Source organism: Marmota flaviventris, chromosome 1, assembly GCF_047511675.1.
Source record: "Marmota flaviventris isolate mMarFla1 chromosome 1, mMarFla1.hap1, whole genome shotgun sequence".
In the NCBI taxonomy this organism is placed as follows: domain Eukaryota; kingdom Metazoa; phylum Chordata; class Mammalia; order Rodentia; family Sciuridae; genus Marmota; species Marmota flaviventris.
In genome coordinates, this window is record NC_092498.1 from 199,764,502 (window position 1) to 199,782,193 (window position 17,692).

Here is a 17,692-nt window from a genome sequence, read left to right on the forward strand (position 1 = left end):
AAAGCCCATAAAATTGGCCATAAGTGATGCTGTTTCCTTTATGTTTATTATACACTTGGTTTTGTTTCTTAACCATTTTCTTGAAAAGCAAACGGAGAATGCGTAATCTTTGGACTTGGTGTAAGTCTTTTTTTCAGGAGTGGGGATTGAACCCAGGGGTGCTTAACCACTGAGCCACATACCTAGCCTTTTTTTGTATTTCATTTAGAGACAGGATCTCACTGAGTTCCTTAGGGTCTCGCTAAGTTGCTGAGGATGGCTTTGAACTCATAATCCTCCTGCCTCAGCTCTCCGAACTGCTCGGGTTACAGGCATGCCCCCACACCCAGCCTTTGGTGTAAGTTTTGATCAAGAATGTGTTACTATTTAGAAACAGCCCCCCCCCCCCCCCCCCCCCGTGTCCTTCTACTCTGCTCATGAACTCAATGCCTTTGAATTAGATAGGCTGGGAAAAGTGTATAAATGATGTCTCTCCTCCTTTCCCTAATTATAGCTAGAAATTTATATTCTCTTTTTAATTGCTCCTACTGGCTTATTTCCTTTTTTTATAATATATTTTTTTAAACTTTATTTTATTTATTTATTTATTTATTTTTATGTGGTGCTGTGGATCGAACCCAGGGCTTCACACGTGTGAGGCAAGTGCTCTACCGCTGAGCCACAACCTCAGACCCTGGCTTATTTCCTTTTCTAAAGAACTAGAGTGACAAAGATGATCACAACTAACATTTATTGCAGCTTACTTTGTCTCAGGCCCCTGCTAAATGCTGTGCATGCATTAATTAAAGCCCCACCCTCGCTCTGCAGCATGTGCTGTCATCATCCCCATTTAGCAGATGAGACTGATGTGTCTCACAGGGTTGCAGAGATGTTGATTGAGAAGTCTGAACCAAATCTTAGGCCATCGGATCCCCAAAACCCTGTGCTCTTAACTGTGAAATTACACTGTCATCTATCCACCCATCTGTCCATCCATCCATTATTTTTATTTGTTTTTTATGGGTGATGGGGTATGAATAAAATATTAAAGAAATTCATAGCATGGTAAGGTAAATGTGCCAAGGCCTCCTCTGATTTTCATAGGATGCTTTGAGGAGTTTGTATTTCTCGTTCCTTTATTAATCTTCACGTTCCAAATTAATATTGGACCTTCCTTCCCAGACATAATGGATCGAATCTGTTGAATGTCCTGGTTTTGGAAGAGACTTAACTGGCAATTTGTTTATTTGTGGGGCCTGTCATCATCTTTTCAGAAATTCTGATTAAACAGACCTTGGAAAACCTCAGGACACCAGCTTGTGCACACCTGTTCTAAGGAACAATACATGAGAGGGCACCCAGTGGTTTGCTGTGGGGCTGTTGAGGAAATACCAACATTGCCAGGGGAAAGGTGTTAAAAAAACCAATGGAAGAGACGAGATGTATTCAGATAATGGCTAGTTATTGGGGGATTAAAGTCATTGCTGACTTCTGATGTCCTAGAAAACTTTCAATGTGTCTCCAAGAGCTGGGGTCAGAGAGAGCGACTAATCTAAGTGCAGGAGGCTGTGGGGTCTGTTTCCCACTTTGATCAGGGAGAGTTTGGAGTTGGGTAGTGGATGCCAGAGCATCACATGGCCTCCAGAGAGTGGGGGCGACGGCTGGAGGACACAACATGAACAGGAATGGCGCCATTCCATTGTCCCCTATATATATATATTTTTTTAACTTTTCCAAAAACTTGCTAACAACTTGAGTCAAGATTCATCACCGTCATGGGTGGGCCTCTGTCCACACATGGGTGACTCCTTACCTGCTTGTGGTTGCGGCCCCCTGCCTTATCTTCTCTTTTCCCTTCTGGTACTTGAAGAGGCTTTGCTAGTTGATAGTGGTAAAGAGATAGAAATCTTGCAGTCCTTAAGTGGACAGGATGCTGCATAAAGGCTGGGCCACCTGGGCTCAGTCACCTGCCTGGAAGTGATAAATCAACATGGCCCTGAAGGAAGGAAAGGGCACCCAGTGGTGAGAGGCTTTTGGAAAAGAGGCAGGGGCTAGGAAGCCAACATTAGGGCAGCACTACAGGCTTTTTAGCTTCCTTTGATTTAGGAAGGTTAGATATATTTGGACAAGGAATAGATTCTAAGACTCTATGACACTATGAATAGTGTGTGTATAATGTAGTTTTTCCTCTTAGGGTTTTTTTTTTTTTTACACTATACACATATATACATAAGCACATAATTATGTATATTATATAACACACACACACAACTCACATGCATATGTATCTGTGAGTTCTGCATCTGCATATTTAGCCAACTGTGAATTGAAAATATTTTTTAAAAACTGTGTCGTGTGCAGAGTGTTATGCTTATCATTAGTCCCTAAACAATGTAATATAATAACTATATAAACAGCATTTATATGTATTCACTATTATAAATAGTGTAGAGATAATTTAAAGTGTAGGGGGAGATGCATAGGTTATATAAAAATACTGTGCTGTTTTATGTGAGGGAGATGAGCATTTAAGGATTTTTGGTTTTCATGGAGTCCTGGGACTAATCCCTTGTGGATACCAAGGATGAATGTTAACCTGTGTGCTGCTGATGACACCTACAGAGACAGACCCTGGTCAGTGAAGTAAGTAGTTTGGTTTAGGGCAGGGTTGTCAGCCAGATGGCTTTGCATCCAGGGGATATTTGGCTATGTCTTTAAACATGTTTGGTTGAAACATTTGTGGGTTGGAGGGTGAAGCTACTGGCATTTAGTGGGTGGGGTTCAGAGATGTTGTAAAGCATACTGCAATGCCAAGGGCAGCCTTCTACAACTCCACGTGTTGAATATTAAATTTTAGACTATCATAAGTCTAAAATCTGTTGAATAATCCGGTGTTTCATTTTTATTATGAGACATTTGGAACATGTCAGTCATTTAGAACTAATAGATATTAACTATTTTTCAAGGAAATAAAGCATCACAAGTGCATTTATGAGGCCAGTTTCAAAGCCCCATTCCCTCACTCCTTCCCCAGAGGCAACCACCTTCCTGAAGGTGGGCTGCTTCTTTCATGTGTGAGTTTTTGTGTTTTGATCACACACGTCGGTGTCCGTGGAGCAGGATATTGTACTGTCTGAGCTCTCTGTAATAGCGTTCTCCTCTGTTTATATGTTGTATGCTGTTTTCCCAGAAGTTTGAGCAAAGGCATGAACACAGAATAAGTGCTCTTATCTAAGTGAAGTTACCATTTTTGAGTAACTTACATTTCCTTTAGGTGCTGGTCACAAATTTTAAGAACTGTTTAATGGTTTGAACCAGTTGGAGGAAAGAAAACCAAAAGTATGGTTTGCAAATTATAAAAGGGGGCATTTTCCAAATGTAGAAAATACTTTCTGTAGTGACCCAGAATTGAGCAAATGAGTATCTTTACTTTTGTTTGAGGCAATGATAGTGCTAAGCCCCTAGCCTCCCCACCACCTGCACCCTCTCTTTCCCTGTGTGGCACCTCTCAGCCTCTGCTCCCAACATCCTTGGAAGACATTTCCTCCATCTCTGCATCATTTTTCAGAGACGGCCAGTTTCTATGGCAACGGTTAGATTGAAAGATGAGTGGAGAGCAGGAGGCGAGGCTTGAGTGAGACTGCTGGGTGGTGGTGTGTGTCCCTGACGTCACCCTCCGGGCGTCTGGATAGGATGATTCTGGCTACTCCCATTCAGGGCTGCTGTCCAGTGCCGCTTTATTAGCAGGGCTGCCAGAGTCTCGATAGCTCTGCAAATTGCCTCCCTTTCTGCTCTCCCTGTCCCCCTCCCCGTCCCCCATAGAATTTTTCTTTCCGCTGCCCCTTTTCTGTTTTGGCTCCAGACTGTCATTAAGAATGCACAGCCTAATCCTGGTGTGTCTCGGGATGCTCTCCTGCCCAGCATTCTGGAAGGGCAGGGAGGCATGGCAGCGTTTCACTTGATGTCGATGGCGCTGTGAAGTCCGTTCCTCCCTCTGCAAGAATACTGACTATGCAGAAATTTATCGAAGCGGATTATTATGAACTAGACTGGTATTATGAAGAATGCTCAGATGGTAATTATGGCCCCTGAAATCCAGAGCAGGGATGTGTAGGGGTATTGTCTCTCTGAGAGGGGTTCCTGAAACCTTTCCGGGGAGATAGGCAGAAGCTGGGGGCACCGGAACTGGCAGGCATGCATGGCTCTGATAATTTGGAAGGCATGGTGGGGGAGATGGCAGGTGGGCAGGGCTTTTGACAGTGGGAGACTTCTTTTGCAGTATGCACATTGATTTGCTTAGAAACAGGAGATGGCTTTGGTGTGCTGGGCTTGCAAGCGGTGTACTTCTAATGGATTGAATTCCCTGGCGTAAGACGTGAGTGTGTTGTTGATGCATGTGTGGTGTGCAAGTAGAAATGTGTTTGCTGTGGTCCGTGCTTTCAGAGGGGTTAGGGAACTAGAGACTGGACTGGAGCTGGCTTCCCGGACGGTTAATTGCAGGCCTGGACGAATCTGCCCTTTCCTGAGTCCAGACCTGGGGACCACTGGGAATGCTGGGGGGAAAGGCAAAAATAGCTTCCCACTTACCGGGTGATTCAAATGAATTTTGCTTGTTGGATCCAACAGAAATTGAGGTGGGAAAGTGTCGGGATGGGCAAGGAGAGACTGTGTCCTGTCACTGTCTCAGTTTGTGCAGAGAGGGTGTGGCACATTCCAGAGGAGACTGCGTGGAGGCCAACTTGTACAGCTGGATGGGTCTCAGGAGGTTTCAGGCACAGGAAAATAACACAGAGAGGCATGGACAGGGAGGGGGTCTCGGCTCCCATGGTGTTGGGCGTCAGCATGTATGTTGCACGCTTAATCTGTCTTCTTGAACTTTTTTCTTGAAAATGACCCTTAAACCAAACATCTTTACAAGAGACACAATTAAGAGGTTTGCTCTGAGGGTCTGTTCCCCAGTGATGATATGTCCCCAGTCTCCCATGAGCCTTTAATAGGTAAGGTAACTGCTTTTTAATTGAATTGGAAGTTTTAGATTGCTCCAGCCATGACTACGTTTGATTAACCTGAATGATGTAACAGGCTGGGAGCTGGCCTAGTTAGCCCTAGAACTGCATAATGATTTCTTATCTGCAGATTTTTGCTTTGACTATGGACTATAGGAGAGAGGCCAAGAGGCTTTTCTCAGGGCATTTATATAAATGTGCTGAGAAACTTTACCACTGTCTCCTAGCTTTACATGAAGATGTTGTCATGTTGGGTCTGTGTGCATCTTCAAACATCTTTAGTAATGAGGATGGTGGACAGCTTCCAGGGTGTTGAGAGGAAAGGGTGAATGAATTTTTTTTTGAGGGGCAGGGCTGTTAATTTTTGAAGCAAGTTCCCAAGAGGTAATTATAACTCCAAAAGGCAATTATAGAGATACTTCTTTGGGGAAGCCATCATTGACCCCCTTCTAGTTTCCTTGATGATTTGTGGCTTATTAGCCCTTTTATAAGTTTTTAAAGTAAGCAATTAAATATATCCTCAGTGTCCCATTGGATCAGGGAGTATTGGTTCCAGTGAAATGCCTGTCATTGACCTGTGGGTGAGCTGGGTGTGGCTGTGACTCCTGTTGAAGTGGGGAGAAGGTTTCTTAATGTCTGGACCTGGCTCTTCACTGTTCTCTTTACACACTGAAATAAAGCCAGCCAGTCTGGAGACTGAGAGGAGGCCTGCTCTTCTCTGAGTGTCCATCAGAAGGAATTTTTTACCCAGCAGTTCCTCAGTGGCATGTTTTGGCCCTGAGGCCCCATGACCTCTCCTTTTCCAAGAGCAAAGGAAAACGGAAGCGACAGTTCATTCATCCAGGGATTAATAGATATTGATTACTGTTACTGTCTGAATGTGTGTTGAGCAAAAACACTTGCTCTTGAGCTCCATCCCATTGTTGGATGAAGGGGAGAGAATGGTTGGGACAGAATTTACAGGGACAACTGACACTTTCATAATCCCACTTAAAAGATAGGTAGCAAAATATGATAAAAGGAACTGAAATCCAGAAATCATTGTTTAGGAAACTCACAAAAGGGGGATTTTGTGTGTATAGTAATTTCATGGTTATTTGTTTATACATTTCAAATTAGTTGGATTCTTTCCTGGTTTTAGGCAGGTTGCCCTAGAAGTAGTATTTGCCCTTGTTTATGTGGGTCTTTTTAAATTGCAAAATAATAGACACACAGCATTGCTTTGTACATCTTATCATTTGGCATTTGAATCAATATTGAGGTAAACTCAGTGTGGAGGGAAACTTCTGAGAAACTATACATACTGATAACCAAAGGCAACTCAAATGTTTTGAAAAAGATCCAAACTCATTATTTATTTCAAAGTTACTGACTCTCACTTAAATTGCACCATTAGCAATGAAAAAGTAAGGTGTATGGATGGGAATAGAGGTTGCAGGCCAATTAGGACCCTTCTATAAAAGTTGGAATTAAGTGGTGGCTGTTGTTCTCTCTGATCTTTGAGGTCCAGAGGAGTTCATCTCCTTCATCAATTTTAGTTTTGGTGGTCTTGCACCTATTTCTGTGCCCCCACCTCCTCGTAAGACTAACAAAAGGCATGGAGCAGGGACTTAAAATAATAAGAAATGGAGAACGCTGATTGCTCAGTACCTTAAAGTAATTTTTAGAGATTCAAAGTGGCCAGCCATTGACTACATATAGCAGTAGCCTTTACACGATTTGCACACATTTACAGTTTAAACTTGGGGGGGTGGGTCAAACTTTGTAGTTATTTAGATTTGATGTTCCCTCTGTACAGCAGGACCTTTAAAACTTGGTAGATCATTGAACATTACCCGCTTACTGAGAAAGCAGATTCTCAGACTCCTTTCAGACTGGGAGAGACCTTAGGAAATCTGAATGCTTTGAGTGATTCTTATATCAGGAAAACTGCCAGTCAGTGGAGAACAACCCCAGGTACCAGGGTCTGGAAGATAATTCTTTAGGTCAGTTGCGGAATCTTACATCAACTACACGGGTCCCTGAAAAAAAAAAAAGTGTGCTTATGAAGAGTGAAAGTCTTTTTATTTTCAGAAGGCCTGGGTTCAAGTGCATGTCCTTAAACAATCAGATTGCATTTTGTAGTTATTCTGGGAGGATATAGCGTGATGGAAAGAGCCCTGGCCTGGAGTCTGTGTTTGAAGCTTGTTCTGCACTTTGTGTGGCATGTGGTTTAGGTGCCTCCTGGGACCTCTGGAACTTCTCTAAACCCAGAATCCACCTCTGGAAGATGGGAAGAGTCAGTTGGTTGGAGCCTTTGTGAAAAGTAGAAATTACATATGTAAAGTGAAAGCTCTTTTGTAAATTGTGAAGAGGCAGCCAGGCCAGGACTTAATTTTTTATTTTCTCAGAAATAGTACAGATTGTTAAGTTCCTTTAAAAAAAAAAATCCTTTGAAAATGGAAATGGCTTTTGGGGCAAGGTACAGTATTGCGACCACCTGTTCCTTGTGACTGTTACCTCTATAATCAGACTTGTTCTACATCCACACTTGCCCTGCCCCTTTTTACAGTGTTTTCGATTTGAGTGTTGGGGCAAGAGATGAGGTTTAGTTCATGGTGATTTTACAAAATAGGAAACTCTGATGGATTGTTGCCAAGATTGTTCTGATGAGTTCTCACCCTGCAGTGGAAGTCCATAACCACAAGAAAGGGTGATCATGGGGTTATTTGCTTGATTTCAGTGACTTCTAAAATATCACCCAAGATGGGGGTGGTTGTCTCCTGAGAAATTTTGTTAAATGCATTTTAAGCATAAAATGCAAAGCTGTCCTAGGGTTTTGAGGCAATTTACATAATTTTCCTGCACCTTCTTTTCCCAAGTGTCATACAGTGGAAACAGACCTCTGTTTTTTTATCTTGTGTGAATTGCTTGATGCACCCTTAGAAGTGGAGATTGATTTTAACTTTTTCAGACACTGCACTCTCTTAAATGGCTGTTCAGGTGATTTCTTTTTTAAAAAAAGAATGAAACATAAACAGTTTTGTAATGAAACTGTTTTATCACTTTCCTCAGTAGAGATAATGTCCTCCCTCTGACTTAGAAGCCAAGGATGAGGGAATTGACAAGAGGAACAAAGAAAGCCCAGAATCCAGGAGTTTGGGACTTAGCTGTTGTTTCTATTTATTTAAAGAGCATAAACCAGGTCAAGGGGAAATGACCCTCCATCATGGGCCAGCCCTATTCTGTGGGTGCAGAGTGGGATGTGAGGGAGCTGCAGAGAACATGGGGAGAGGAGAGAGCAGCAGGTGGAGTGAAGAGGAGAGAGGCTGTTACACTGGTATAGAAAAATGGATGACTAAAGAGTGGGAGAGGAGAAAGGTCATTACCAACACTCAAAAGCCAACTCATAAATGCAGGAATCGTGGAATGAGAAATTCACCATTTGCTGTTCATCATAATAACTGCTTCACGCAAGAATCTTCAAAACTAGTGGTCTCAATGTATGTCACCACAAGATGCTTTTTTTTTTTTTCTTTAATGTTGTAGTTGGACACAATACCTTTATTTTTATGTGGTGCTAAGGATCAAACTCAGCACCTCCCACGTGCCAGACAAGCACTCTACCAATGAGCCACAACCCCAGCCCCCACCATCAGATGCTTTCTAACTGCAGAAAGAAACCTAGGAACTTGATAGTGGAGCAGTTTGCAGACATCACCTGAACCTAGTGGTCCCAGTAGACACCAGCAGGAATGGGGCTAACCCACAGCAGGTGCCTCCTGGTAAGATGCACCGAAGAGAAAGTGCATGCCTCTGTGGGGTCTTTTATTGTTGTTGTTCTTTTTAAATATACATGACAGTAGAGTATATTTTGACATATTATACATATATGGAGCATATCTTATTCTAATTAGGATCTCATTGTATGGGTGTACATGATGTGGATCCTCTGTGAGGTCTTTCTGAAAGCTTATAAACCCAATCTAGCATAAGAAAACACCAGATCAACTCAAAGCAAGGGACAGTCTACAAAGTAAGTGGCCTTTGTGTTCAGAAATATCATTGCCTCGAAACACAGAGACCCAGGAATGGTCCCACATTAAAGAAGGATCATGGGACCTGTCAGTTCAATGCAACACACCGTCCGTCTTGGATTCTTTTGCCATAAAGGATATTATTGGGACAACTGAGGAAGATCTTAGTAAGATCTGAGGGTTAGGTAATAACCTTGTTTCAGTAGACAGAAAGAGAGAGAGGAGACAGCTGTGATAAAATGTTAGCATTTCTGTAATTCTCAGCTATCACCAAGGAATGCAGAATATTCATTATTCAGTTTTGGTGGAGGTATACAGGTGTTCATGGGAATATTCTTTAAAAGTATTCTGTATATTTAAATATTTTCATAATTAAGAGTTGGGGGCAAAGTGTTAAATGCCCTGTCCTAAGTGTTAATTATGGTTCTGGTAGATAGATATGTCAATAGGTAGATAGACAGAAAGATTAGAAAGAAAGAAACATGGACATCATTTGTTTAGAATACCCTCAATTTGAATTAAAAGATGAGTAGAAACAATAGGATTATGAGTAAAATTCCTGGAGGGAGTATTTTCAAATGTGTGAAATCACCTTTTGTTTTCATCTACATGCTTTCTGGCCCAGCGTGGCATCCTGCACACACCATAGTCAGTCTGATACTTGCTGAATGAATCATGCACAGGTGGAGATCCCCGCCCCCTTCCCAGAGTTCAGGATAACCGATTCTTTCATTTGGAAGATCTGATTCACAAATGAATTAGAATTTGTGAATTTTAGAATTTAATTAACAAGCCCAATTCAGTAGCATTTGATGAAATTCAAGAATTTCTTCATACTGAGTGTGTTTTAAAATAAACATTGTATTTAAATCTTACACAGTTTTTCAAAATGTAGTTTTGAACTCCTTGCCTCTCAAAAAAGGTGCCTCCTCCCTACAAAGACCATGTCTTTAACATGGTAGAATGTAGCAATCTTTTTCAGGTTCCAAAAATTTAACCAGAAAATGCTTGTGTACCTAGATCTTCATTTCAGATAGGTTTTAATTTTAAATAAAATCTTTATTATCTTTTGGCTGTCTACCTAAAGGCACTTGTGTACCATCCTGTGGAAGTAGCAATTCAATTTAGCAGACGTTTTTAGCTACTTAAGCAGAATCCTCAGCTCTAAGGATTCCAGACTGAATGAGACAGTCCATGACCTTGTATAGAGAATTCTTTGTGATGATCTTACCTCAGCTAAAATCTCCCTTCTTGGTTACCTTGCAAGGTTACCTGAATTGCCAGAGAGGTAGAATGGGTCTCTTGGTGTAGCTTTTGGGATCAGGGAGACCTGTCTCAGTGTAGCTAGGAGATGGCTGAAGTCCAGACATTATAGAATAAGCTGCAATACCCTGAGATGCCCTCACTGGGGGCCACCTTTCAGTGGAGTGAGAACCTGCTTTGTTCACTGTTGCAGGTAAAATCAGGCAGTAAGGAGGAAATGGTTTCAAGATACACAAATGGTAGATTCCTTTCTCAGGTAACATTGTAAGATGTTAGGCTTAAGATTTTTTTTTTTTTCTTGCCTTGCTCCAGTAGTTAGAAAGGATCTTTATGAATTTGTGGAAATGGATTTAGTGTGAGAGTGAGATTTTTTAAATGCAGATTAGTAAAGAGAAAATGCAATGTTATTGCTAAAGAAGGACTAGGATGAATTAAGTTTCACATAGGCAGTCATTCCCGCACGGTTTCCTTTTTGCTAGACATCAGAAGGATCACTTCCTGCCCCTGATCAGCGCTGTCAGCAGGTGGTTGTCACAGATTTATCTCAGATTCTCAAGCACACCCACAGGAAATCTCTCATTTGAAGGCTGTTGTGCAACCCTTCACCAGGGCAGCTCCTCCACTAGCACCCCACCTTTAGACAGGTGTACCTACTGTGGCGTGGTTTGTATTTTGCTATCCAGTTGCTATGAAACTTCCAGGAAGCTACCATTCTTGTTGCTCCCAAGGGGGAGAAAATATGAGGAGAAGAATCTGGAGGCAGAGAATTGGCCAAGTTCCTGTATCTGCCTGGCCAGCTCCCCTCTGGGCCATGGGCACCTGGCAAGGTCACCCCAGTGTGCAGCAGGGCAGGACATTCCCATTCCAAGAGGTGCTTCGCCCCACCCTGCCCCTCCTCCAGGCTTGTGGGAGCCACCCCCTTCTGGGTCCTCTCGGGTGATGCACACCTCTCCACTCCAGCTGAGCCAGGGCATGTCCACTGCCCAGGCCGGGGCCCAGCTTGTGCCCCTTGGGCCTGGGCCCCGATGGCTTTTCCAGGCAGCCATCCAAGAGCTCCCCGAAGGGTGGCCCCTTAGGGTGATGTTTCTGCTTTGGGGCAACTTCAGCAATGTCCCTGAGAGATGTAGGAGGGGAAGAGGAATGTTTTGAATACAATTGCTGGGATGAAGAGAGGAAGACCACCTATGAGCGGCAGGACAGCCTGGACAGCTTGGAAGAGGGTAAATTCTGTGCTTTTCTCTTATTTGATCCTTTCTCTGTTAATGTCAACAGTCTTCATTGTTCTGATTTTACTACCCTCTTGTATATTTTTTTTTAAGTTTGAGGTATTAAAGTGCACAGATATGTAAACAGCTTGATGTCTACATAAAACCCCCACCCAGAGAAGCAGCTTCTGCAGCTCCCTAGAATGTCCCCATACCCCTTTCTTGCTGACCCCTGCCTCCTTAGAAACCACTGTTCTGAGTTCTGTCACCTAGAATGGGCTTTGGCACTTCCTGATCTATGTTAGTGGCATCCAGCAGTGGGTATTATTTTGTGTCTGTTTTCCATAGCTTAACTAAGGCCTTTGGTCTTTGAAATTCATCCGTGATACATGTATGTCATCCTTGTTTTTTTCCTTTGTGGCATTACAAGCACTCTGTTTTAAGAGTTTCAGTTGTTTTATTTTGACTGGGTTTTAATAAGTTAATGAACAAGAAAATGAGTCATTATTAAATAAAACATGTTTTTAATGCCAGCAGTGTTTATTTAAAAAAATGATTAATCACAGATTTGAAATAAGGATTTTTTTTTTTAAACTTAGAAATAATTCAAACAGAAAAGCCCAGAGACTGACATTGAAACCTCCAGGGAGGTCACTATAGAGTCCCATCAGAGGGATGCCCCTGTTCAAGGAGGAGGAGGGCCCTAAGTACAGGTGGGCCAAATGCGGGAGTGAGTTCCTGGTCAGACTTCTGGGGCTTTACCCACAGCCCAGAGAAAGGGGCTTTTGGGAGTGGAGCAGGTTGAGTAAGCAGTGATTGCCTGGATGTCCTTTAGGACTCTGGAGGAACAATAATCAGAAAACCTTTTCAGTACTTTGCTTTAGGATGATCTGTTTTCAGGTCTCAGGATAACATTTATTTTCAAAATTATTTATAACCAGACACATGGTGAAAGTTTTTTTTTTTTTTTTAAGTTACTGTTCCAAAAATATTGTTAACATTTCACTTCCAGCATGGTGAAGTGTATTTCATTGCAGAAAAGAAGAATTTGGGACAAGTCATAGGAGAGCAAGGGGCTCAGTTCTGCGGCCTGGAGCTTGACAGGTCCCTTACCTGGCTCTTCCCTGAAGGAGACAGTGGAGGGGAACAGAGTGGCAGGCTGATGGGGACTTGAAGGTTAAGGAGGACAAGGATTTGTTGGGCCCCTGGAAGTAACCAAAAGAAAGGCATCCGTCTTCTCTTGTAGAAATAGAGCCAGCTCACATTTAACTGGTTTGCTTCCCATCCTTTAAAGCCATGCCGGTCCAAATGTGACCCGCACCTGTGTCACCCTAGGAGCTTGTTAGAAAGGCAGAATCTCGGGCCCTTCCCCAGACCCAGAATTTGCTTCCTAATGAGATCTAATAACCAAATTATAATTTCCATCCTAGGGTTTTTATAGGAGGAAAGCTAAACAACCAAAGTCACATGGCTAATTAGTGGTTCCAACCTATGTAGAATGGCTTTAGAGTTCTCTGCTTTTAATCACGATACCAGTTATCAGTTCTCAAACTTGGGTGCCTGGCCAGCCGTGTCAGCGTCTCCCAGGAACTTGTCAGAAATGCACATTCTTGAGACCCAACCCAGACCTACTGCATCAGAAACTTTGGGGTGAGGCCCAGTAATCTTGAGTTTTAACACACCCTCTGGGTGATTCCATGCACATTGTCCTGTGCTAGTCCACATCTCAGATACCAGCGTGTCTGCCTTGTCATAGAGTTCAAGGGGAGAACCTGCCCTGCATTTGTCCTGTTATGATTAACAGTTATATTCTCTTTCTTCTCTCGAGTTCCCATCTAATATCTCCCCTTTCTCTAGTAAAATACTTTCAGCTGTCCTGTAGGTCAAATGATAACAATATTTTCAGGATAGTAATCTCAAGAGAAAAACCCTTTATTGCCAACATGCTTCTATTTTGTGTGTGCAATAGAACTGCCTGGAGGAGGTCTGTGAGGTGGCTCAGGGAGAGTGCAACTCCAAAGGTTTGGTTACATGGTCAGGTTTTCTGGAAGCCTGTCGTGTATCCCAGAGCAAGCTGGGCAGGACCCTGTTTTCCATCACAGTTACACCACCTTGTCTTGAGTCATGGGAAGCCGGTCCCACGTGTGTAAGAGGAGCAAGTAGCAAAAGCACACGCAAGGATGTGGCTCCTGGGGTGCTTTTCTTCACTGTCCACTTATCTAAACCAAGTGCTTTTGTTTGAAGACTGAAGGACAAAATTCGTACTTGAGTTGCCCTGATAGTTACAGGTACAGCATGCATTTGTTGATCTCTCCCAGTCACCTTGTGGGGTACAAGGCACTTGCTGACATCACCCATTTAATCTTACAAACAGATGTTGAGGTAAATATTATTCCCATTTTGTCAATCAAAACACCTGAGGCTCAGTCAGGTCGGCCTTATCGAGGGTGCCTCAGTGGTAGAGGGGGGTCCTCCTTCTATACACCTAGGTTCTTGTACTTAGAGTTCCAGACCCTCTTAGGTCCTTCCCTCGGATCATCTCGTTTAATCCTGACCCACCAGGCAGCAAGGCTGTGCTTTTTTCTGGGGAGAGGACATATTCCAGCTCTGCGTGGTGCCAAAATCAAAATCAATGTGCCGTGGGGCGTGCTTGGAGGAAGCTTTGTTGCGTTCCCAGCCCCTTCTCCTCAGGGTGAGATCAGCAGGGCTGACCTATGTAAAGGAAGTGGTGGGCCACCCTGGAATGAGGAGGACGGGTGCAAAATGAAGCTGGTGCTTTGTTGCCTGGCAGATCCACGTGGCTTTCTCAGGAGATGCCTGAAGGAGCCTGGTGTGCTAATTTCTTCTCACCTGGGCATGTCCAAGTCTGTTGTCCTATTGCTTGATGAGTTGCTAAATTTTGACAGGATCCTGTCCTCCAGGATCACTCAGGAGAAGGCAGGAATTAAATGGAGCATGTGGAATAATTAGGAATTATCAAGTACTCTGGTGGTTGAAATTCCCTGAGACTGCAGCATGTATCTCCTCCCCGTAGGGTGCCTGCCTACAGTCAGGGTGTGGGCAAGCATCCTTCTTTTGCACGAAGGGCAGTTTTCTAATGCTGAGTTTATAATCTGGACAGAGATTAAAAAAAAAAAAAAATGCCCACAGGTGCTGGGAGCCCAGAGCCTGATGGAGTGCCCTGGGCCAGATGCCCAGTGGCAGCACCTGCTGGCTGTAAGTTCTCCATTTGGTTCCAAGGTGAACCTTGGGAAGTGGCACAAATAAATCACCTTCATCCAACTCAAAGGAGTGTTCCTGGGCTGCAGGGGGAGGGCTGGGCCCCATGAAGAGTGATTGGTGTGTTAGCCCTGAAGGTGGTTGTCATACCTCAGGCCCCTGTGGGCTGTGGAGTGGGACCATCCACTCAGAGAAGGGGCCTGTGGCCTGGTGTCTTGTTAACAGTGTGTGATACTGGAGGGTGATGGGCAAGTCTTCCTGGAGGATCATGGATGAGGAAGGAGCTGACCCAGTTTCTCAGTTACAACTGCAGCACAATCGAAGGTCTCTTTGCATGTGGTTTTCAATGTCCTGGTCTCCACTCAGGGCTTGATTGTCCATGTCCATGGGTACACACAGGTCTCCCAGTGATGTCAGTTTCCCTACTGGAGTTGGGGGACAAGCATCACCTCATAGCAGGCCCTGGGCCGAGCTTACTCACCATCTCTGTATTTTAGGGTCCCTCTGCTGATCTCCTCATCACTGGTCTGTCTCTGTTCGCCTGAACTTCCCAGTGGCACCGCACTTCCTGTGGCTTCTCTATCCTGTGCTAGCGTGTGCAGGTGTCTTACCTTCTCAACTAGGTCAAGAATTCCTTGAGGGTAGGATTCATTATTTACTCAAAAGATAACGATTAAGAGCTGCAGTTTGGGGGTCAAACTGATCAGACCCTCCCATAATAGCTCTGAGACCATGGGCAAGTGACTAAAATGGGACAATAGCAGTGCTTTCCTCACAGGACCATGTAAACTATAAAGGAGATGATATGCATACAGTATTCAGCCAGGTGCAGGCACATGGTGTGTGCTCAGGGTGAGCCATTTGACTGTCACCTCATTAAATGTCTCGGTGATAAATGGCCACCTTAGGTCAACACTGGTGTTTTAGTCTGGGGCAGGACAGATGATTATAGAATCCAGCCAACCTGGAAATACACAGTTATATCCCATCTGTCCTTGGAATAGCCACTTGGCCTCTCTGTTTTGTTTAGTGGGGATCATATTTGAGTTGTGGGGTTGTTCTGGTCTTAAGTGAAGTAGTACTTATAAAATGCCCAGGGCAGAGTTAGCATGAAGCAGATGTTCAGTACTAGTCATTCCATTTATTCCTCTCTGCCTTCTAGACAGCCTGCTTTGGTACACTGCTCTCAGATACCAAGGCTGAGGAAAGTGAACCAGTAAAATTGCCGTGCAACAACTTCAGTTAACAATGGCACTCCAAGCAGTAAGATGAAGCCAGAGTTGTACCACGTTACTCGCTGTTCTTGGCAAGTGGTGCTGTGCTCCTGCTGCCTGATGCAGGGATGGGGCACCACACAGGTGTAGGTGATGGCCCCGTAGACCACTGTTTGGATAGTTCTGGCTCAGGACTGGCCTCTGCCAGCACCATTGCCCCAGAGAACTTTGGTGCCTTTTCCTGGAAGCCAACAGGCAGAGCCACCTGGGGTGGGACAGGTGTCAGGACTCTGCTGGTTGCTAATACCACAGAAACTTAGGGAGGCATCCTGTGATGCATCCTTCTTTGCAACTTCCTGTTTCTTCTTTTTATGTCACATTGGACTGGAGCTTGATTGTCCCCTTCTAGTTGGTTTCTTTTTTTGCAGGAAGCCTTAGGGCAGGGAGAGGGACTCTACAGCTCACTTGTTTGTCTTGACAAGATGTATAACAAGATGTAGATTTCCACCCTTCTCTGGAGTGATGGTTAGGAATGAGCTGTTCTTTGCAAATAAAATAGATCTCACCCCCCACCTTTTTTTTTTTTTTTTTTTTAATATGAGCTGTGTGTCTGGTTCAAAATGAATGTCTGTGCTGGTTCCTAAATGGAGGATTTGTTATTCCTAAACAATTTGTTTAACAGCACTATTGTGGCCCAAGCAAGGCTTAGTCAGGGGCTGAGGTAATAAAAGAATGTTTTTATGTTGTCACAGGGAAGTGATTGGAATATAGTGTGGTTTAGACATGCTTATTTGCATGTTATTTGGTTACTTTAAATATTCAGACATAATTGGCACACTGTAAAACTCACTCATTTTAACTGGGCAATTCAGTCAGCTACTTGAGAGGTTGAGGCAGGAGGATCTTAAGTTCAAGGCCAGCCTGAGCAACTCAGCAACAGTGTGTCTAAAAATAAAATTTAGCACAAAAGGGGTTGGGGATTAGCTCAAAGGGAGGACATTCCTGGGTTCAATCTCCAGTTTAAAAAAAAAGTACTTTTCCAAATCAGCCTGGTGAATTTTACAAAAGTGGGCAGAACAGCTAGAATAACTGAGACTTGGAGACTTGAATAAGTACTTTCTTCTTGCTGGGTCATGGGAAGAATAGGAAATTTCCAGATGGAGAAGTGGGAGAAAGACTGTTTCTACAGAGTCAGACACCTGAGAGTGGCATCACCAGGCGTGACTGAGCTGTGCAAAATAATAGACTGAGGGTTGATGAGGAGGTGGGAAGGGTGGATAGGCCAGGTAGAGATGGCCTCTGTGTTGAAGCTGCTGCTTGCAAGAAGGGGCGGAAATTTGAAAGCCGAACAGGAACTAGTTAAATTCAAAAGCACAGAGACAAGACTTTAAAGGACATCTATTTTGTAATGCCTGGAAACTTGGCTTGAATGGTGACTCATTTAGGATTTTATGGGAAGCTTTTCAGCTGTGGCTTTCAGGTTCTGAACCTCCACCCTCCACCTTGTGACAGGGCAGACAGTAAGTAGTAAGTTGTCTTCCCATCATCACGGAATGATGCTTTTTCATCTTGAAAACTGCTGCTGCCGGTCATAGTGAGAGAGGGCTCTTCCACTGACTTGTGGACTTTTCATTTTTCTTTCTTTCTTTCTTTAGATACCAGGGATTGAACTCAGGGGCACTCAACCACTGAACCACACCCCCAGCTCTTTTTTGTGTTTTACTTAGAAACAGGGTCTCACTGAGTTGCTTAGTGCCTCGCTTTTGCTGAGGCTGGCTTTGAACTTGAGA

The 17,692-nt window shown here is 43.7% G+C and overlaps 1 protein-coding gene across 7 annotated transcripts in view; it reads left to right on the top strand.

The window, feature by feature from the left end:
• The window catches only part of Trak1 (trafficking kinesin protein 1), a 114,031-nt gene that overhangs the window by 46,301 nt on the left and 50,038 nt on the right, over positions 1 to 17,692 (top strand). The window contains exon 1 of one of the 7 annotated variants that reach the window (XM_027932579.3): positions 11,039 to 11,484. The exons of 5 other annotated variants lie outside the window; for them this stretch is intronic. In XM_027932579.3, coding sequence (XP_027788380.2) covers positions 11,373 to 11,484 — 112 coding nt within the window. In that variant the 5' untranslated portion in view covers positions 11,039 to 11,372. Of the gene's footprint in view, positions 1 to 11,038; positions 11,485 to 17,692 lie in introns of those variants that run through there. One more of the 7 variants, XM_027932581.3, reaches the window with a different exon arrangement.